The sequence below is a fragment of the Podarcis tiliguerta genome, assembly GCF_965153285.1.
Source record: "Podarcis tiliguerta genome assembly, chromosome: 3".
NCBI lineage: Eukaryota > Metazoa > Chordata > Lepidosauria > Squamata > Lacertidae > Podarcis > Podarcis tiliguerta.
The window spans coordinates 33636283-33658324 of NC_139536.1; the positions used below are offsets into that span (position 1 = coordinate 33636283).

At 46.9% G+C, this 22042-nt stretch overlaps 1 protein-coding gene and 2 long non-coding RNA genes across 3 annotated transcripts in view; all 3 read left to right on the forward strand.

The window, feature by feature from the left end:
- The window catches only part of LOC310674852, a 35367-nt gene that overhangs the window by 3725 nt on the left and 9600 nt on the right, over positions 1–22042 (forward strand). The window lies entirely within an intron of this gene.
- On the forward strand, positions 1397–4485 carry LOC310674808 (uncharacterized protein). Its single transcript, XM_083434543.1, has 2 exons — positions 1397–2883; positions 4382–4485. Exons 1-2 carry the CDS (start codon positions 1881–1883, stop codon positions 4405–4407), a joined length of 1029 nt encoding a protein of 342 aa, XP_083290669.1. The 5' UTR covers positions 1397–1880; the 3' UTR covers positions 4408–4485.
- LOC310674836 lies at positions 10875–17872 on the forward strand. The gene is made up of 2 exons (XR_014509773.1): positions 10875–14744; positions 14886–17872. It is a non-coding gene; the product is annotated as an uncharacterized lncRNA (long non-coding RNA).

Genomic DNA, 22042 nt, shown 5'->3' on the forward strand with positions numbered 1-22042 from the left:
TGTATACCAGTTACTGGAATTGCAGGTGCAAAGTGCGCTATTGCACTCAAGTCTGCGACCTTATGAGCAACGGTTGAAGGAGTTGGGTATGTTTAGCTTGGGAACGCGGAGACTGAGGATATTTGATAGCGGGTGGCGCTGTGGGTTAAACCACAGAGCCTAGGACTTGCCAATCAGAAGGTCGGTGGTTTGAATCCCCGCGATGGGGTGAGATCCCGTTGCTCGGTCCCTGCTCCTGCCAACCTAGCAGTTCGAAAGCACGTCAGAGTGCAAGTAGATAAATAGGTAAGGTACCTTCTCCGGCGGGAAGGTAAATGGCGTTTCCGTGCGCTGCTCTGGTTTGCCAGAAGCGGCTTAGTCATGCTGGCCACATGACCCGGAAGCTGTACACCGGCTCCCTCGGCCAATAAAGCAAGATGAGTGCCGCAACCCCAGAGTCAGCCACGACTGGACCTAATGGTCAGGGGTCCCTTTACCTTTAATATCTGAAAGGCTGTCACATGGTGGATGGAGCAAGCTTGTTTTCTCCTGCTCTGGAGGGTAGGACTCGGAACCAAGGGCTTCTGGTTGCAAGAAAGGAGATTCCAACTAAACATCAGGAGTAACATTCTGACAGTAAAAGCTGTTTGATAGTGGAACGGACTCTCCTTCCTTGGAAGGTGGTGGACTCTCCTTCCTTGGAGGTCTTTTAAGCAGAGGTTGGTCAGCTGTCGTGCATGATTTAGTTAAGATTCCTGCATTGCAGGGGGTTGGACTAGATGACCCTTGGGGTCCCTTCCAACTCTACAGTCCTCTGATTCCTGCTTGTGGGCTCCCCACACCTTGTTGGCCGCTGTGAGAACAGGATGATGGACTAGATGGGCTTTGGCCCGATCCAAAAGGCTCTTATGTTCTTATTGTGGCTTTGTGATGGGGTGGGCTGTGGTGCAAGGATGGGGAACATGTGGCCTTCCAGCTGAGCAACTGGCCATGTTGGCTGAGGCTGATGGAAGGTGGAGTTAAACATCTGGAGAGACACAGAACCCACCAGCCCTGCTCTAGCCCACGAAAGCACCTGCCACAATCAGTTTGCTAGTTTTTAAGGTTCTACAAGACTTGTAGAACCCTTGTTGTTGTTTAGTCGTTTAGGCACTCCTGTCTTCCACTGCCTCCCGCAGTTTGGTCAAACTCATGCTGGTAGCTTCAAGAACACTATCCAGCCATCTCGTCCTCTGTCGCCCCCTTCTTCTTGTGCCCTCCATCTTTCCCAACATCAGGGTCTTTTCCAGGGAGTCTTCTCTTCTCATGAGGTGGCCAAAGTATTGGAGTCTCAGCTTTAAAAACCCTCAAAATGGGAGGGTTCTGAGATTCTGCTGGTGCTTCTTCCTATCCCTCCACCACAGTGAGCCGAATAAAAGCTGAACATTGTTGTGTATTGAGTCAAAGGATTTTATATCTGTATTATTATTGTCTATATTTGCATTAGGGTAAAGTAACTGCCTTTTGGTTTCAGGGGGTACAGCTACTATTGGTTCATTTAAACTGCTGTATTTGGATCCTCTGTCTTATTGGTTTCCTCCAAAAGGCAGGACTGTGATTGCCTGATATTGTTCCCTCCAAAATGTATCCTTTCTAGCTAGTCCCCTGTCCCTATAAATGTAGCTTTCCCCTCCTCAGTCTTCAGTCTTGTTTGCTGTAATAAAGAAGTGTTACTAGAGAACTGTCTCCAGCAGATTATGTCAAGAGAGCTGAAATCACAAACCCCACGTCACAACAACTGGCGACGAGGATGGGATCCGGAATGCTGAGGAGCGGTTAAACGCAGCCCTGCCTCAGAGTCCGGATTGCAGCTAAGAACAAGACTCACTGGCCAGCTGAGAAGACGACCCTGCCACAGGACAATGGAGAGTCCAAGGGTATTGGAGCCCTTCCAGCCATCAGAGCCCCACACGTGGGAAGACTACGTCGAACGCTTCGAGTTCTTCGCAGTGGCTCAAGGGATCACCGATGCCAGCAAAAGAAGGGCCACATTCCTGAGCTACTGTGGGCCTGAGACCTTCAAGCTGGCCAAGGCATTGCTTGCTCCAGCGAAGCTAAGTGAGACATCTCTCAAAGATATTCTTGCCTGCCTAACAAGCCATTTGGCGCCTACTGAGACCAAGATGGCCCGGCGGATGGAGTTTCATGAGAGGCAGCAGCGTGCTGGGGAGTCTGTATCTGCATTTCTAGCTGAACTGCGGAAGCTCGCTCAGCACTGCGACTTCCAAAATCTGGAAGAGACTCTCCTGGATCGGTTTATCGGTGGTCTGAGCAGCAAGAAAGCCAGAAGACGCATCGTGGCTAAAGAAGAGGTTACCCTTGCTTCAGCCTTGAAGGAGGCCACCGCCACGGAGAATTATGAAAGAGAGGAGCTTGATGCCAGTCGCAAGGCCCCTAAGCCACAGATAGAAGTTGCGCATGCCATGGACGAGCTAGAGGCTACTCCGAGCCAGAGCCCAGTCCGTGGGGTCGAGTCAGTGCGTCAGGCCTGCACAGTGCACAAAGATCACCGAGGCAGGTGTCCAGGTTGTGGCGGAAACCATGAGCGGAAGAGTTGTCGTTTCCGGGATGCTATGTGCCGGACGTGCGGGAAGACAGGTCACATCGCCAGGGTCTGTAGATCGGCGGCGTTGGGAGCGACAGGAACACCTAGACTGGAGCATCGCAGACCGCCCACAGCAACCCATTTTCTAAAGGACTGCCACTATGTAACGGAGATCAACGGGAGGGTCGTGCAGTTCCCAGCGCAAGGCAAGGCACACGTCAAGGTGAAGATTGAGGGTCAGCAGTGCGACATGGAGGTGGACTCCGGATCTGGATTCACTATCGTGTCGGACCAGACCGCGAGGACATTCTTCCCCAGGGGTAAGTTGCCCCCTCTGGAGCCCTTCCCGGCAACCTTGCAGTCATACTCAGCGGGCCGCATCCATGTTATGGGAATGTGTGCCGTGAGAGTTCAGTTCCGGGACAAACAGGCTGTACTCAAACTGGTGATTGCGAAGGGCAGTCGCCCCAGTCTCCTGGGCACTGACTGGTTCCCCGCCCTGGGACTGAGTATATCAGGGCTTAATTCAATCCAAACCTGCCCTGAGATGAGCGAGGCATTATGCAAAGAGTTTGCTGGTCTCTTTAATGGAAAACTGGGTTGTTATAAAGGGCCCCCAGTTGACTTCGAGTTGGACCCTGGGGTGGCCCCAATCCGACTCAAACCAAGGCGAGTGCCATTTGCACTGCAACCCAAGATCGAAGCAGAGCTGGATAAATTGGTCAAGCAGGGAGTTCTCTCACCCGTGGACTCTGCTAAGTGGGAGACTCCAATCGTCACGCCCCTTAAAGCAAATGGGGAAGTCAGGATCTGTGCAGATTACAAATGTACTATCAATAAGGCACTCAGGGGAAACTCATACCCCATTCCAGTCGTATCACATCTGTTGGCTAAACTGGCTGGGGGCAAGGTGTTTGCCAAAATTGACCTGGCACAAGCCTACCAACAGCTGCCAGTAACCCCACAATCAGCGGAAGCACAGACTATTGTCACACATAAAGGGGCGTTCAGAGTTAACAGATTACAATTTGGAGTTTGTGTGGCCCCAGGGATTTTTCAAGGGCTCATGGAACGCCTGTTAAGAGGTCTGCCGGGGGTCTTGCCATTTTTTGATGACGTTTTGATTGCTGGAAAAGACCCACAGGAACTGGTTGCGCGTGTCCGTGCAGTGTTGCTCAAGTTCAAGGAGGTGGGGTTGCAACTGAAAAAGGAAAAATGCAGTTTTGGGGTGCCAGCTGTGGATTTCTTGGGGTTTAAAATTGATGCATCAGGCATCCACCCCACAGATGCTAAGATTAAGGCCATCATCGAGGCACCACGACCACAGAACAAGACGGAGTTGCAGTCATTCCTGGGACTTATTAACTTTTATCATTCGTTCTTACCCCATAAAGCTTCGGTAGCTGAACCATTACATAGACTGTTGCAGAAAAAGAATGTGTGGCGATGGGGGCAGGGGCAGCAGAAGGCTTTTGACTCCTTGCGAAGAATGCTGAGTAGCGGGAGCGTCCTTGCTCATTATGATGAGTCAAAGCCGCTGGTCCTGGCATGTGATGCCTCTCAATACGGCCTGGGGGCGGTGCTGAGTCATAGGGAACTGGATGGGTCGGAAAAGCCCATCTCTTTCTATTCCCGTACGTTGTCGCCCACGGAGCGCAACTATGCTCAAATTGACAAAGAGGCGCTTGCAATTGTGGCAGGAATCAAAAAGTTCCATGATTATGTGTACGGTCGCCATTTCTCCATTGAAACGGACCACAAACCACTGTTAGGGTTGTTCAACCCGAACAAACAAACGCCACAAATTCTCTCCCCCAGAATGTTGCGTTGGTCTATATTCCTGAACGGGTTCCAGTACACCTTGACCCATGTGCCGGGGAAACGGTTGTGCCACGCTGATGCGCTGAGTCGATTGCCCCTTCCTGGCGGGAGCAATGAGGATCCCGCTCCAGCGGAGCACATAATGATGCTGGAAACACTTCCGGGGGCTCCTGTAACGGCTACTGATATAGCTGAGAAAACGAGGAAAGATGCTGTTCTCTCCCGTGTGCTCACTTGGGTGGGGAGGGGGTGGCCAGGTGGTCCGCATGAAGACAAATTCAGGCCTTATGCGACAAGGCAGCACGAGTTGTCCATGCATAAGGGTTGTCTCCTGTGGGGAGATAGGGTGATCATCCCAGCACCACTGAGAAACAGGGTGCTTGAGACGCTTCACATGGGACACCCGGGAATGGTCAGGATGAAGTCGCTAGCCCGATGTTATGTGTGGTGGCCTGGAATGGACCAGAACATAGAACAATGGGTACGAACATGTAAGGCATGCCAAGAGGTGCGGCCAGAAGTGGCCAGAGCACCAGTTCACTGGTGGGAGCAGTCCAGATCTCCCTGGAGCCGGCTGCACTTAGATTTTGCTGGGCCATTCCAGGGGAAGGTCTTTTTGGTTGTCGTCGATGCATATTCCAAATGGTTAGAAGTGGCGATGGTCCCTAGCATGGCATCAGCTGCCGTAATCAAGGTGTTGAGGCAGCTGTTTGCAACCCACGGGTTACCTGAGACCATTGTATCAGATAATGGGGCAGCTTTTGTATCCCAAGAATTCAGGGCATTCTTGGCTGATAACTTCATAAGAGGGGTCACATCCGCGCCCTTTCACCCATCCTCCAATGGGCAGGCTGAGCGCATGGTAAGAACAGCCAAAGAATCCATTGCGCGCTTAATGGAGGGTAACTGGTCAGCTCGCATCGCGCGAATGTTATTTTTGCAGCATGCGACGCCGTGTACTGCGACGGGCAAGTCGCCAGCTGAGCTGCTCTTGGGTAGAAGACTGGTAACGGTGCTGGATTATGTCCACCCGGATAAAATGCCAAACCATAATTCAAGAGCAACCCCCCAGGCTGAGACTGACACAACAAGGTATCTCGCCCCTGAAGATCTGGTCTGGGTGAGGAACTATTCACGAGGTTCGCGGTGGGTGGCTGGTGTGGTCACCCGGGCTAGTGGACCTGTGTCCTATTATGTAACCTTGGAAAATGGGCAAGTTTGGAAGAGACATATAGATCAGCTGAGGCGCCGGGCGCTCAGCAGGGAGGAGTCAGATAATTCATCCCTGGCTAACGACGCAGAGCTGCAAGACCAGAGTGAAAATGGCCCAGAGGTGCAGTCACCAGGGGCTTCGGCAAATGAACCAGGGTCTGCTAGTCCTCATGATGACGAGGTACAGGTAGGGAACCCTGAGATGTCTGGGACTCCATCTGTTCCTGAGGAAACCCCTATAGCAGCCCCTCTACCACAGGTAACACCCAATCCAGAACCGGCAACGCCTGTTGTCAGGAGATCAAGTAGAAGTTGTAGGACCCCACAGTACCTGAGAGATTACGTCTGCTGTGCTCACTAGGGGGGGAGGGGTGTTGTGTATTGAGTCAAAGGATTTTATATCTGTATTATTATTGTCTATATTTGCATTAGGGTAAAGTAACTGCCTTTTGGTTTCAGGGGGTACAGCTACTATTGGTTCATTTAAACTGCTGTATTTGGATCCTCTGTCTTATTGGTTTCCTCCAAAAGGCAGGACTGTGATTGCCTGATATTGTTCCCTCCAAAATGTATCCTTTCTAGCTAGTCCCCTGTCCCTATAAATGTAGCTTTCCCCTCCTCAGTCTTCAGTCTTGTTTGCTGTAATAAAGAAGTGTTACTAGAGAACTGTCTCCAGCAGATTATGTCAAGAGAGCTGAAATCACAAACCCCACGTCACAACAAACATCATGAAAACAGTGTAGGGAGCAGGAAATATCCAGGACAAAGGTCATGCTGTAAGGGACTCCACCCTTCACTAATTATTGACTCCATATATGGAGTTATGGGCTCCGTTTCTGAAAGGGACATACTGTTCCACATCAGTACTTTTATGGCTTCCAATCCGAACACTTGCTGAGCCAGTAGACATGTCTGAGAGGTGAATGGATCAATGGGCCATTACCTCCTAAGAAAAGATGGAAGGGAATTCTCTTCCTACTTTATGCAGCAGTTTTGTCTGCCAGAGCACAACTGCTGAGTCCCATAATAACTGCTCTTTATCCTGACTCCATTGTAGCTGTATATTAGATACCTCCTTTCTTGCGGAAAGTCTGTGGATAATGAACATGTGATAATTGATCCTAGAATCAAAGGATTAATCGACAGCCTTGGAGCAAAGTGTGGTGATGATTAGCTTCCCAAAGACAACATGTCCTCAGATGTCCTGAGGAAGGGAGGCCCGAGCGATGTGGACTTAAAAACAAGAGCCTGGAACTTGTTGCTATAATGGAAGCTGAAGGATGAAATGCTTGTAGTTATTGTCCATCATTTAATCAGCAGCACTTGACTGGCAATATTTTTGATTACCCTCTGCGACAGAGAAGAGCTGGTCTTTAGCATCTCCATATTCTAGGCAAGAGAAAGGGGCTTGCCCAAGGCCACCCAGTGAATTCTTGAACCATCAGCTTTTCAGTACAGTGATACCTTGGGTTACAGATGCTTCAGGTTACAGACTCCGCTAACCCAGAAATAGTACCTCGGGTTAAGAACTTTGCTTCAGGATGAGAACAGAAATCGTGCGGCGGCAGCAGGAGGCCCCATTAGCTAAAGTGGTACCTCAGGTTAAGAACAGTTTTAGGTTAAGAACGGACCTCTGGAACGAATTAAGTTCTTAACCTGAGGTGCCACTGTATAGCAGACAAGTTTTAGGAGAAAACTATTGCTCAAAGCTGTCTGGGTTCGATTTGGATTGGTCCAGTTTTCTCACTGTGAAAATCTTATGGGTAAAGGGGTGTAGCTCAGTGGTAGAGGTTTGCAGGCAGATGGTCCCAGCTTCAGTCAACAGCATCTCCATCCAGGTAGCCTGGACCTGTCTGAAATTCTGGAGAGCCACTTGCCAGATAGTGCAAACAGTACTGAGCTTAGACTGGATCAGCAGTTGGACCCAGTACAGAGCAACTTCCTATTTCCTATTTTAAGGACATCTCTCAGATTAGAGGCATGCTCTTGGTACAGTATGTTTTTTTGCCTGTGGGAGGTCACAGGTTCCGTCGCTGATATCTCCAGGCAGGGCTATAAAAGGCTCCTGTCTAAAATCTCGGCAAGTCGCTGCCAATTAGTGTAGACAATACTGAACTAGATAGACACTGTATGAGTCAGCTTCCTATGTGCAGCTAAGGCCTTAAAACTGTTTGGGGCTTCCTGTTCTGTTCCCCTTGGCTAGCCCAGACCTACAAATATTTACTTAGAAGGTGGTTGCCTGTGGCTCTTGAGCACAGCTGTACCTTTCCTAGCCTCAAGAGGGAGGGGAAACTCTTGCCTCCAGCCAGCTAGAACTGCTGTCTTTTGGGCTCACGGCTCAATTTTGGCCTCTTGAGAAAAACACTCGGGTTCCTGCCCCTCAAGACGCTGATTCTGGGCCAACTGCTCTGTACTCCAGGCAGCTTAGTGGCAATTCTATGCATATATGTCTTTACTTATGCATGTATGTCTTTACTTAGGGGTATCTACTCAAGAGTAGACCCATTGAAGTAAATGGACACGACTCACTTAGATTCGTTCATTTCAGTTGGTCGGCTCTTGAGGGAGGACCCAGTTGAAAACAACCCTTGAGATTCCGTTTCCATTCTCCTCACTAATACGTTTACGTCCTGCCTGTCCACAACAGGCTCATGGCAGCAGCTAACAAAATCAGTGAGAAGAAGAGCAAGTTAGCCATTTACAAAGCAAACAAACCACTAAAACAGCATAAAAAACTAAAGCGGCAGAGAGGTACGATTTTAAAAATAGAAACTGTTACTGCAATGGTTTGCCTAGCCAAGCTGAAAACCGTGTCAGGAGGGAGCGCCCATCGTCTCCGGAAAAGCCTTTTGGTTGGAAGCTGCCTAGAGAGCCAGTGTGGTGTAGTGGTTAAGAGCAGTGGACTCGTAATCTGGGGAACCGGGTTCGCGTCTCCGCTCCTCCAAATGCAGCTGCTGGGTGACCTTGGGCTAGTCACACTTCTCTGAAGTCTCTCAGCCCCACTCACCTCACAGAGTGTTTGTTGAGGGGGAGGAAGGGAAAGGAGAATGTTAGCCGCTTTGAGACTCCTTAAAGGGAGTGAAAGGCGGGATATCAAATCCAAACTCTTCTTCTTCTAGAGTGTCTGGGGCAACCCAGTCAGATGGGCAGGGTTTAAGTAATCATTTTACTGGTTAAACCAGCCTTAGAATGTAGGAATAGCCCTGCTAGATCCCACAGAGACAACCCAGATGCCTATGGGAAGCCCACAAGCAGAGCGTAAGAGAAATAGCCCTTTCCCTGTGCTGTTTCCCAGTGACTTCAGCAATGTCTAGGCAACACGTAATAGACAATCTTTATAGAATTCCTTCAAATCATAAAAAGTTCAAAATGAAATCTTTAGCATCAAAGTCTCTGAAAAGCTTTAAATGAAGCGAGGTACCAAACTTTGTACGGTGGAAGACAAGCTGTGAAGATTTGTGTATTCAACAATGATGCCCAACACTGAACAGTAATTCCGGATATTGAATACCGTTTCGTAGAATTCTTTGTCAGCGTGGTGGGTGGATATAGAATGCTTCATAAACCCATCTTATTTCGAATGAATGTCCAGTGGTACCTCTGGTTACGTACTTAATTCGTTCCGGGGGTCCGTTCTTAACCTGAAACTGTTCTTAACCTGAAGCACCACTTTAGCTAATGGGGCCTCCCGCTGCTGCCATGCCGCAGCAGCACGATTTCTGTTCTCATCCTGAAGCAAAGTTCTTAACCCAAGGTACTGTTTCTGGGTTAGAGGAGTCTGTAACCTGAAGCGTATGTAACCTGAAGCGTATGCAACCCGAGGTACCACTGTATATAAATGAAAATATCAAATGCTGTGAACAGTGCTCAGTTTCCCAGTGACTGGCTTTCAGGGTCATACTTCTCATGCTCAAGGCAGCATACAGCCTTTGCGACTAGCAAGGGGCGTTGCCTGGAGGGGGCTGGGGGCCATGACCCTGGGTGCATTTTTGAGAGGGGGCGCAACCAGCTGCCCCCTTCCCAGTCTTCCCTCATTGGACTCTGGCCTCGGAGGGCAAGGGAGCTGCCTTGCACCCAGCCACAGCTCTGCTTCTGGGTCAGGTCTGACCCGGGAGGCGGAGAAAAGGAGGAGCATTGCAGTTGCCACCCCTCTCCTCGGCTGGGCAGCGCCGTACCGAACCCAGGCAGTGGGAACGTATGCTCTGCCGCTGCAGCTAGCAGCTGTGTGGTGACTCTACCTTCCATTAATTTGTCTTACCCCTTTTATATAAAGCTGTCCAAGTTGGTGTCCATTGCTAAATCCTGTGGCAGCAGATGCCATCATTTAACGAGGGAGTGCGCCCTTTTGCCTCTCCTTAATCGCCCACCATTCATCGGCTGAGTCCATGCTCTAGTAACATGAGAGAGGAAGGATAAGCCTTGGTCAGTATCATGCATCTCTACCACATCTCCTCTTTATCCCTGTGCTTTCCAGGCACAGGACAAGCGTGGATGGGCCCTCAGTTTCTAAGCCTATGTTCCTAAGCCTATGTTCCTAAGCCTATGTTCCTAAGCCAGCCAGCCAGCCAGCAGGGACTTCCTGATAGGGTCTCCCTTGTGTTAAATGAACATGGACAATTCACACAGAATAGTGATCAGCAACAAAAGACTCCTGAGCCAAAACTGGTCCCTTACCCCAGTTGTCAAACTAGAAAGGAAAAAATAATAGCAACTGGCAGCTATGGCAATGGCTCGCCGCTCCAAAAGGGTGTGGGAGAATGTGATGCTTACGACCAAAACCAAGATGAAGATCTACCAGGCTTGTTCTGTTGAGCATGTTGCTTTATGGAAGCAAGTCTTGGGCAACTTGGAACCGCCAAGGGCAACAGCTCAACACCTGTCAAGGTTCAGGAAATCCTATCCCTCCCCCGGTGCCGGCAAAAAAGCAGGTAACAAAAAGAGCCCTTGCCACGTAATTTATTCTAGATTTACAGAGAGAGAGAAAGGAACGTAAAGGTAAAGGGACCCCTGACCATTAGGTCCAGTAACGGACGACTCTGGGGTTGCGGAGCTCATCTCGCTTTATTGGCCGAGGGAGCCGGCGTACAGCTTCCGGGTCATGTGGCCAGCATGACTAAGCCGCTTCTGGCGAAACCAGAGTAGCACACGGAAACGCCGTTTACCTTCCAGCTGGAGCGGTACCTATTTATCTACTTGCACTTTTGATGTGCTTTCAAAGTGCTAGGTTGGCAGGAGCAGGGACCGAGCAACAGGAGCTCACCCCGTCACGGGGATTCGAACCGCCAACCTTCTGATCGGCAAGCCCAAGGCTCAGTGGTCTAATAAGTAGTCCCTATTAATTAACGGTGTTGCTCCAAGTAATCTCCTCCCCCCCCCCCTTTTACTCTCCGTCATCTGCAGCTCCACCCCTCATACGGTGGCTGTGTAAGGCCCTTTCCGCTTTCTGCTCCTCCCATTTCACAGCCCTCCTGGTTCTAGGAGAAGGGGGGTGGGAATGCTTTCTAATGATAATGTGTCAGCCAGCTGTTCTGGCTCTGATGTTTCCCCCGCCTCCCCTTCCATTATCTCTCATCTGTGTCTTTCTTTCGTCTCAGAGTCATGACCTTCTGTTGTTGTAAATCTATACTGTCCTTTTTTTGGGAAGGTTTGTGGGGGGCAGCCTCCACCATTCCTCTTCAGCCCAGTCCCCGACAACACCTGACACATGCACTGCATCACATTCTCAGCATGTTTGCTCTCCTGTCTCAGCAGCATCTACGCTGGCTTGGTCACGTCCACAGAATGGAAGAAGGCAGGATCTCCAAGGATGCTGGGGAGCTGGCTTCAGGCACCAGGTCCATTGGCCGGCTAACTCTTGTGTTACAAAGATGACATGAGGGCTGGCAACGTCAACCCTGCCATGTGAGAACCCCTTTCAGATGACTGTGGTGCCTGAGACAGGTCACGCATCCACAGCAGTAACCAGAGGAGGAACGAATGCTGGGAGGAGCGCAGAAAGAAGGAAAACCATGATACAGAAACCTGCAGAAACCGGACGCCTTCATCTGCCCCAGCTGCAACAAAACATCCTTCTCCTGTATCGGTCACTACAACCGCAGCAGGCACAGTAACCTTCCAATAGTTTGACTTCACCCCCAACGGCACACTCCATTGTCTCCCTGAGACAGACAGATGCCAACAACAATGGAGAATTGGTGGCCCCCTAGTAACCCCTGGGGAACAGGGAGAGTTTCCATATCTTCATCTCCATGTAAAACTACCTCCTCCTCCACAGACCTCCAGAGCAGATGATGTTTCTGAGCTTTACAAACAGGTAATTCATCCGAGCAGGTCTCATTTAAAAGCTAAGAAGTAGAGTTTTATTGGTATATTTCACTATAACCACCAGTAAACCACCCAGGCCAGAAGCACAGATCAGGGTGTACATTTAATTAACCAGGTAATAAGCTGTTTGTGTGGGGTTCCATAAGTTCAGAATCTGGTGGATCAAATTAATCCCCATTTTACCCTGCGGATTGAACAGGGAGCTGGGAATTGGATCCCACTCAATATTTCTGTCTCTTTTCGCAGGGCAATCTTGCCTGCCCGGGGTTACCCTTCCGCTGGATTGGTGTATCTTTATCACCACATGAGGGTGGAGGGCCACTTAATTAATTTTTCAAAGAGCTCTGAGCAAAGGGACCCATTAGAGCACAAAGCTGCGTTAATTACACATCTCTCATCTTAAGTATTTTAATAAACTCTCTTTCGCAGTAACAATTAACAGCATTCCTCTCAACAGACACCGGCGATTTGTTAGGAGTCGGCAAGTACAGGTCACCGCAGCATGTGGTGTGTCTGAATAGGAACCTAAAAATCAGCATTTCCCTTCACAGCTTGGATAACAAATATAGAAACACTTGTGACACCCCCCCCCCCTTAACTTTAGATGTGACTAAATCCCACTGTTTCCTGCATGTGACATGGTGCGTTGAGTACATGGATTCTGTAGGGGAGAAATATTTTCCTAAAAAGTTCTAAGAAATCAGCTGCTTTTAACAGCTTAGCATGAATGCAGTAGCATGGGGATACATACTTGACTTCAGTTAATCTTTCTTTCATAACATTTGTACGCTACTTGATTGTAAAAACACACACACAACCTCAAAGAAGTTTACCAAAAATAAAACAGTAAAATTGAAGGGAGGGCGGAATCACAAACATACTTTAAAACATACAAAAGTTTAAAAACTAAAACAAATTAGAATTACCTCAACTTTCTAAGGGTCTAGGTAATAATTCATTTATACCCTGCCCATCCGGCTGGGTTTCCCCAGCCACTCTGGGCATCTCCCAACAGAATATTAAAAACATGAGAAAACATCAAACATTAAAAGCTTCCCTAAACAGGGCTGCCTTCAGATGCCTTCTAAAAGTCAGGTAGTTGCTTATTTCTGATGGGAGGGCGTTCCACAGGGCAGGTGCCACCATCGAGAAGGCCCTCTGCCTGGTTCCCTGTAACCTCGCTTCTCGCAGGGGGGGAACCACCAGAAGGCCCTTGGAGGAGGACCTCAGTGCCCGGGCAGAACGATGCGGGTGGAGACACTTATCTAAACAATGTTTTTAGCAGGCGCTCCAAAAAGAGTACAGTGAAGGCATCTGCTTGATCTCAATAGTCCCCATCTCTTAACAGATGCATGTCTGTTCCATTGAACATCCTATTGAGTTCAATTGAATTGACTTGCAGGAAGGTTGGCTAAGATTGCAATCTAAAATGAGGGTGACGTGGGGTTCTTTCCTCTTACGGTTATTACTTAGAGCCTCCGTGTTGGTTATTAATAATAAATTCAAAACTGTATGATTCTTGAAAGCATGCCAGTTGAGAATCAAGCCTAAATAAAGTGCAGCAAATGATTAATTAAAAACAACCAACAATTTGTTAAATACAAGTTCTCATAAAAACTGCAGAAAGCAAGCATCATCTTGGAAGAAAACCAGCATTCTAGGGTAAAAATAAAATAAAATGTATTTACCCAGGAGGGAAGAAAAATAAATTTTGGGGAAAAACAAGTGGAAATGCAGCAGCGCTGCTACTTTAGAGACTATTAAAAAGGCCTATTAAGATGGGATGTGTATGTTTCTTAGACTTCCCCTAGAGAATCCAACTAGCACTTTCCACATCTCCTTTAACTGCTGTGCAAATTGAGAGAAGCTTAAATTCCAATGATCAAATCCCATTAGGCTGTCCTCTTCAGATGTACTCTTTCTCTGTGAGTGGAAGAAAGCAAGGTCTTTTGCCTGTTTGTTTCTATTTCTGGTGATCGCCAAAGAAAGCAAGCAAGCTTGTTTGGGGAAAGCTGGTAAGAAATAGCATAAAAGCCCCAAACTTTTTAACACCTGAGGAGCCAGGCGTTCAGAAACAAAGCTCCTCCTGCTGCTGCTGTCAGATGCTTTGTTTTCCAAACCGCTGAAGAAGAAGAAAGTGCATTGGTCCAAAATTAGCTGGTCTTTTTCATGCAGTGCCTATCTTTAGAGGAGGTGTTGGTAGAACTACAAAAATAGACCATTTTCAGCAGCCAGTTTGTGTTATATTTAGGCAGTGGGATGGTGGGGGTGCTCTAACAGGCACAGTGAGACAGTGACTCTTCCCCCTTTGGACTGTACATTAAACAGATAAGAGACGCATGTGCTTGAGCTATCCTAGGGGCAAAGAGAATTGGTCCAAGATGCAAAAGAAATTGGCCTGCAGTGCTTACGAGGTGCATGGGAAGAAGCATTGGGGTAAAAGTAATCTCCTTTGCAAACGCTTCTTGTTTTGGTTATCTCCTGTCTTCAGCTGTCAGTTTAATCACCGAGCTGGAAAAACTGCCTTGGAGAGAGTGGGGGGGGGGTGTTTATGCCAGGTGACTTCAATAGGGGTTGGCATAACGATGTTTCAGAATTCCGCTTAGAATTTGTCGGGGCTTTTAAAGAAGGGGTCTAGCCTCTGGCATTTTGGCACTCAAGGCAAAGCAATGAAATTCTTCCCAATAGGAGAATGCGGAACTATTGAATGGTCATCGTGGGGACTGGGGTGGCACACATCATTTGCTTGCCAGCACTGCAAACCGATCACAACTTGATGGCCACCAAGTGTCAAGCAAACAATTCCAGCAATTGATTTAAAGCAGTGTTTCCCAACCTTGGGTCTCCAGCTGTTTTTCAGACTACATTTCCCATCATCCCTAACCACTGGCCTTGATAGCTAGGGATGATGGGAGTTGTAGTCCAAAAACAGCTGGAGACCCAAGGTTGGGAAATACTGGTTTAGAACATAGCTGCCAACCTTCCCTTTTTTTTGCGGGAAATTCCCTTATTCCAGTGCCGTTTCCCACTGCTTCCCGCTGCTATCCCCGATTGTTAGATATCCTGTAGACTGTCCCCAGGACAGGTGAGGCTGCTGATCCCTTATTTTCAAATCTGAAAGTTGACAGCTATGGTTTAGAGCACCACAGAGTTGCTGAGGTAGAGTAGGGTCCACAGCTGGTTGAACAGCAGTACCTAGTGTGTGTTCATTGAAAGTAAGTGCCAGAGTGTGGTTAAAGGCAGGATGAGGACCAATAAGCTGAAGCTACATCCTTTGTAGATAGATAGAGACACTGTGGTGGCCACGTCTGAGAATTGGGGATTGTTCCTGTTCTGCATGGGATTGCACTGCTTCTGAATGAACAGGTACATGGTTCATGGGTGGAACTTTGTCCAGGTAACCCTTACATAAAAAGAGTGCCTGCCACCAGCTTTGGCTGGTGCATCAACTGTGCCCCTTCCTGGACAGGGTTAGTTTAGCCTCTGTGATACATGTGCTGGTAATATCTCATTGAGACTACAGTAATGCACTCATTGAGGGGCTTTCCTTATGGGTGTTCTAGAAGCTGCAACCTGGGTGGAAGGTGATCTCCCTTTCTGGGCACATATCACACCCATGCTAAGCGATCTGCAGTGGCTGCCTGTAAGCCACCAAGTCAGTTGTAAGGTCTTCTTGTTTTACATATGAAGCCCTAAACCACTCTGAACCAGACTATTTGACTTTGCCTGCATTGCCCAGTAAGAGCATTTGGATAAATGGAACACAGTTAGCCTTGCCATGGGCTAAGGTTTATCTATCGGTTTGCAGTGATGTGAGGCGGGCCTTTTCACTGGTGCTGTGGAATGTCCTCCCTGCTGAAATAGGAGAGGCATTCTGCTAGCTTTGGGAGATGAACCTGCTTACATAGGCATTTCCCATCGCCTCTCAACCCAAATCTCCTGTTTCAATTACTGGGTTGTTTTATTGTGCGTGCGGTATAATTGTGTGTTTTAATGGTGGATTTTTATATTTTAATGCTTGTGTAATTGTTTTTTAAATGTGTAAATTACTTAGAAGCCTATTTCAGCATCAAGTGATAGATAGATAGATAGATAGATAGATAGATAGATAGATAGATAGATGATAGATAGACAGACAGAGGCCTCATCCCAACCTGGGGTAGGTGCAAAATGGATATTTTTTTTTGCTTTTCAACTTTGGTGTAAATGATTTGGATGAGGGCATAGAGGGGATGCTTTTTAGAATTGCAGATGTTGTGAGGCTGGTATAGGTAGTTAATGTCATAGAAGACAGAATATATATTCAAAACAGTTTCTGTTTGTCTGGAACTCTGGGCCATGAAATTCAACAGAGATAAATGTAATGTCTTGCATTTAGATTTTTAAAAAATCAAAGGCATGTTTATGGGATGAGGTAGACACCTCTGTAATCCCATCAGTGTTGGGCTCTGCTTTGAAGCTAGAAAAAAACTGTTGTATCCATAGATGGCCTGAGATGTCTGCTATGTCAATAGGCAAGAGATCTGGTTGGTTTTGTGTGGGGAGCTGTGTGGCTGGCAGGCTTCCAGTGTACTGAGTTAGTGTGCCTGAGATCCAGAAAAAAATGCTTCCTGGAAGCACCTTTAAACATGACTGTTTTCCTGCACAGGTATCATGTCTGTATCATGTATCATAGAATATGTGCTTTTCTTCCGCATGGAAATGTAGTAATGTAAGAAAATTGCCATGTGAAAAGCATGCAGTTGGGATGAGCCATCGGGTTACTACTACTACTGTCAATTAGCACTTAAATACTCTCTTGGCACTCAGCGGTTATAAATTAATAAATAGCAAAAACAGAAATTTAAATATAAATTAATGCAGACAGGCTAATTGCTATCAAAAAGCTTACTAACCAGGTTTTCAAAAGAGCCCTCAAAACAGTGATGGCTTTTTGTTAACTGGGCAGACACATCCTCTATAGCTATCACAGTTTTAGGGAGTGACTCTTATGGACTAGAACCATCTTTGAAAATTACATCGGTTTCAGTCATTTTTGATGTATGAGCCGAAGTGGACTGTCTTACCCAATAACCAGTGCTCTTGCACATACACACACACAGGGGCGTAGGAAAGGGGGGCAGGCCGCCCCAGGTGCCACCATGGAGGGGGGTGGCAAATTATCAAGGAACAATTACTGCCCTACTAGGGCGGTTCATAAAAAACTTTTTTTTTGAAAATGCCTGCTCCAAAGGTCTTTTCTTACTACACTAGGGATTATATAGCTACATATGAATTTTCATGCATATCAGTTAATATCTTGACCCTCCTCCACGAAAATAGCTGTTTACTTGGCCGTTTTCTTATGTCGTGAAGGCTGAAATTTCAACAAAGCACGTGCCTTTGCTAGACTCTTTTCGGGCACCTGCTAAAAGCATTCTTCTTTAGGCAAGCATACCTAGATGCTTAGGAAGTTGAAGTAATTTTAATCTTAATATTTTAGCTTTTGTATGTTTTAAAGTAGGATTGTGAATTTTTCTTGATTTTACTGCTGTGGTTTTTTTTGTTTTTAAAATAAATTTTATTAAATAAATAAACAATAAATATAAATAAAACGACACAAGCCAAAACACAATCCATCCTGTAGATTTAAGTAGTCGCCTACTTGTTATCTGAGGCTCAGAATCCACATTCCTTTGTAAGAAAATATGAAATAACATAAAACCATTTTTGCAGGCCAAGTCCCCCCCCAAAAAAAACCAACAATGTGGGGGGGGGGAATAAGAAATTTTCTGCACCGGGTACCACCTGACCTTCCTATCCCTCTGCACGCACACACACACACACACACATACACACACACAGAGAGAGAGAGCGCAAAAGCCATTCATCCCATGAGAAAATAACCAGCAGCATGTAGCATTTGAGATCTGTTGGCGATAAAGTACTTTTGCAATAAACTGCTTGGCCAAAGTAACTTTAAACAAGCCTGGTTTACAGTGCCCTAGACATACATCCAGAGTTGCTTGCATTGAGCAATAAAACAATCTGTTCCCCCAAAAAAAAAATAAAAAACGAGAGATAACATGCATGCTTACTAAGTCCAGTCTTGCCTGAGCATTAAGCAAGTTAAGACCAAACCAAGTTGCAGGGCAAGGGAGGATCATTGACAGGCAAATGAGCAAGGTTTTGGTGCTTCATGTTCCAGGGACTCAGTGGCACTTTGCAGAACCGAGCAAATAACTAAAATAACACCCTCACTTTAATTAATACTCATCCCTAGGAACCAAGGGCCTCAGGCCATTGGTGGGTCAGGCTCTTTTTGACTAAAGTAACAGAGCCAGGAATGGCAGCAGAAGCTAAACTCCCACACTCCAACCCTCTGTTATGGCAATGGTACCTTTATGTTGCTGTTGTAGCAGCACCAGATTACCGTGCAATGCTGCAATTTTGAAATGCACAAAGGCAGAAGGAAGTCCCTTCTTAATAGAATTTTGTTTGTGCATATATTTTAGGGTGCAAAGAGGGATGGAGTGCTCCAGTGGTCTTACGGGATATTTTTTTTAGAAACATGAAAATCTCTCCCCCCCCTTTTTTTTTAAGGAGCTAAAAATATGCAAGAACCCTGGCCTTACTGCCTTAACGCGGAACCGCTGCAAAGGTAGCATCAGAAGCAACCAATTAGTTCAGCACACAGACTTGTTGAAAACATATTGTGAGCCAGAGGGCCGTACCTAATTTGCACAGCTTATTTACGTACTCCAAATATAATTCACATAATATTTGCACGAACTTGGTGGACTCCGCACTGCTGGTGGACATATGGCAACACTTCTGCGATGCCATTTGTGCAATTTCATACGACAAGCAAGACGTTGCAGCTATTGGGGTGGAATCCGTTGTTGTATTTACACCAAAGGTTCGGCAATTAACATTTCCCTCGTAAATATATGAACAGGTGGAGACAGTGGCAGACAAAGCAAGTCCTAATGTGTGTTAGAATTAGAGCATATGTCTTCTCTTCAGCTGAGGCTGGCTGATCATCAGAGTCCTGGGATGGCTATGCCCAAATGAGCAAAGTTATCGCCAAGAAAACAGGTTGGACTAAGAAATGATGAGATGTGAAAGCATAAACAAGGAGCCTTTGAGTGGTACAAGTTTGGGAAATTTAGACCCTGGACTTGGTAGTCTTACAGGGACTCTGCTTCTCTATTCCTGGTATGTTAGAGCAAAAACTCCTGGAAATTTTTGGTTTGTGAGGGGAATAAGGGACTCCTAATAACTCTCAGCACCCTTAGCAAACTGCAGTTCCCAGGATTCTTTGGCAGAAGCCATGACTGTTTAAAGTGGCATAATACAGTGGTACCTCGGGTTACAGACGCTTCAGGTTACAGACACTTCAGGTTACAGACTCCGCTAACCAAGAAATAGTACCTTGGGTTGAGAACTTTACCTCAGGATGAGAACAGAAATTGTGCGGCGGCAGAGGGAGGCCCCATTAGCTAAAGTGGTACCTCAGGTTAAGAACTATTTCAGGTTAAGAACGGACCTCCAAAGCGAATTAAGTTCTTAAACTGAGGTACCACTGCACTGCCTGAAACGTATGGGACCTTAGAAATGAGGGAGTGTTAACAACGAACCATTTTCTCTAGCCACTATTATTCTGTAGATTTATATTCCACTTTTCGACTCACAGGATTTATGAAACACAAGAAGAGCCACATGCACACTAAACAAAACAACTAGCTCCACCGAGCCAGCACAAGATGTTTCTTCTCACAGGGCAGATGGTATCAACAGGCCCTCATGTTGTCTTCACCTGCCTCCAACTTAACAACGTGATGACATAAAAATAGCCTGCTGGATCATGTCAGTGGCCTATCTAGTCCAGCATCCAGTTCTCACAGTGGCCAGCCAGTTGCCTGTGGGAAACCAGGGAGCAGAACAAAAGCCCTCTCCCCTCTCATGGTTTCCAGCAACTGGTCTTCAGAAGCATTTCTGCCATCAGCTGTTTATCCTCCATGAATTTGTCCAATCCTCTCTTAAAGCCATTCAAGTTGGCCGATTTTGCCCTCGACTCACTAAGACTATTTTAACGCACTGGATCATCCCAAATGACCCAAGAATTAGACAAATTTATGAAGGTTGTATTGCAATAAAACTTTCCTGTGTAGGTGAGAAATAATGTTGGACACTTCAGTAGCAAATATTGACTTTTATCTGGAAATGAGCAGGAGGGAAGGAACAAAATTAAAAGCATCATGCTATATATATATATATATATATATATATATATATATATGCATGTAAGTACTTGTGCAAACCCAGTATTCTAGTTTAATAAGTATAAACCTTCAGGGTGAGAACTTTGTGCTGCTATTTAGGGATAATTTGGGGTATTGCAATAAAAAAAACCTGTTCTCCTTTGTTCAGATTTCCTGAAAAGTAAGAGTGAAATGATAAACCAACATGTTTGCCTGTGACACACCTGTTAAAGGTACAGAAACCCTATGGGGGGGGGGGGAGATATTCTTGCTCTGACCAAAGGAGCAGCCCTTTCAACTGGACCAGAAATGATGCCAACATCTCTTGGTACTGAAACACATGGTTGCTTGCCTGCTTTGTGGCAAACTAGTTGTCTGACTTGTTCTCCAAGAACAGAAGTTGACATTTTTTTTCCACCACTGCCAACTGTCTAAATATGGCTTGAGGTTGCATGTTGGTACAAAAGCTGCAGATTCTGCTTGTGGTGAGCAAGTCAGATGACCTGCTCCTGACTTGTAGGCAGACTCTAGTCAGCATGGGGGGGGGGGGCAGGGGGAGAGAAGCTGTCAGAAGCAGGGTGAGCTACACATTATGAATACAGTGGCTGTATGCACACTGTTGTATCCTGCAGCAATGTGGAGAACATAGGTGCATGTATATGAATCTTTAAACAACTGGGTACACTCTGCTCAGAACTGATTGACCCAGTCTGGGTTCCTGGGCTGACGTCTATGTTAAGTTGTGGGTTGACATAGCAGACGACACAGCGATTTCTCCAAAGCAGCTCTTTATTTTGTAAGCTGGAACAGAACTAACTGAGGAGCTCAGTCAGCCTGCTTATATAGAGCTACAGAACAATTGTAACTGTTGCAACATTCTAAAACTATCCAATCACTGAGCGTCACTTTTCGATCCTTCATTTGCATACAAAACTATCCAATCACTGAACGTCACTTTTCGATCCTTCATTTGCATAACTATCTACAGTATCCCCCTGCTGGCCCAGGGTGAGAACTTCAGTACATAACAGTCTATAACTGTCTAAAGTTGTGTCTGAACACACAAGTTTGTTGTTCATGCTGTGAGAAACCCCAAAGACCATAGGAAGCTGCCTCGTACCAAGTCGGATCATTGGTCCATCAGGTTTAGTGTTGGACTACACTGTTGTTGGGCTACAACTCCCATCATCGCTAGCTAGCAGGACCAGTGGTCAAGGATGATGGGAGTTGTAGTCCAACAATAGCTGGAGACCCAAGTTTGAGAAATGCTGGCCTACACCGACTGGCAGGGGCTATCCTGGATATCAGAGAGGGTATGTTTCCTTGTGCTAATAGGCCGTACTGGGAATGCTTCACCATCTAGATATATGGCCCTTCTCCTAACTGTACACATAGCAGCCATGTTTGTTGTTACTGTGTAAGATGCATAGCTGTCAGCCCAAGACATTTCAGTGCCTCAGGTGGAGCTGCAGAAGGACGCGGTGGCACTGTGGTCTAAACCACTGAGCCTCTTGGGCTTGCCGATCAGAAGGTTGGTGGTTCAAATCCATGTGGCAGGGTGAGCTCCCATTGCTCTGTCCCAGCTTCTGCCAACCTAGCAGTTCAAAAGCATACCAGTGCAGGTAGATAAATAGGTACCGCTGTGGCAGAAAGGTAAACGGCGTTTCTATGCACTCTGGCACTTGTCACAGAAGTGGTTTAGTCATGCTGGCCACATGACCCAGAAAGCTGTCTGTGGACAAATGCCAGCTCCCTCAGCCTGAAAAGCGAGATGAGCGCCGCACCCCATAGTTGCCTTTGACTGGACTAACCACCCAGGGGTCCTTTACCAAGGGGCAGAGTACTCAGCCACATTGTTGTGGCATTGCGAGTAGAGTAC

Bases quoted from the DNA above. Each gene is read 5' to 3' on its own strand.
- LOC310674808 (XM_083434543.1), top strand. From the start codon at position 1,881: ATGGAGAGTCCAAGGGTATTGGAGCCCTTCCAGCCATCAGAGCCCCAC. The intron at 2,884-4,381 runs GTAAGTTGCCCC...TCTCTCCCCCAG, and splicing joins GAGGACATTCTTCCCCAGGG to AATGTTGCGTTGGTCTATAT.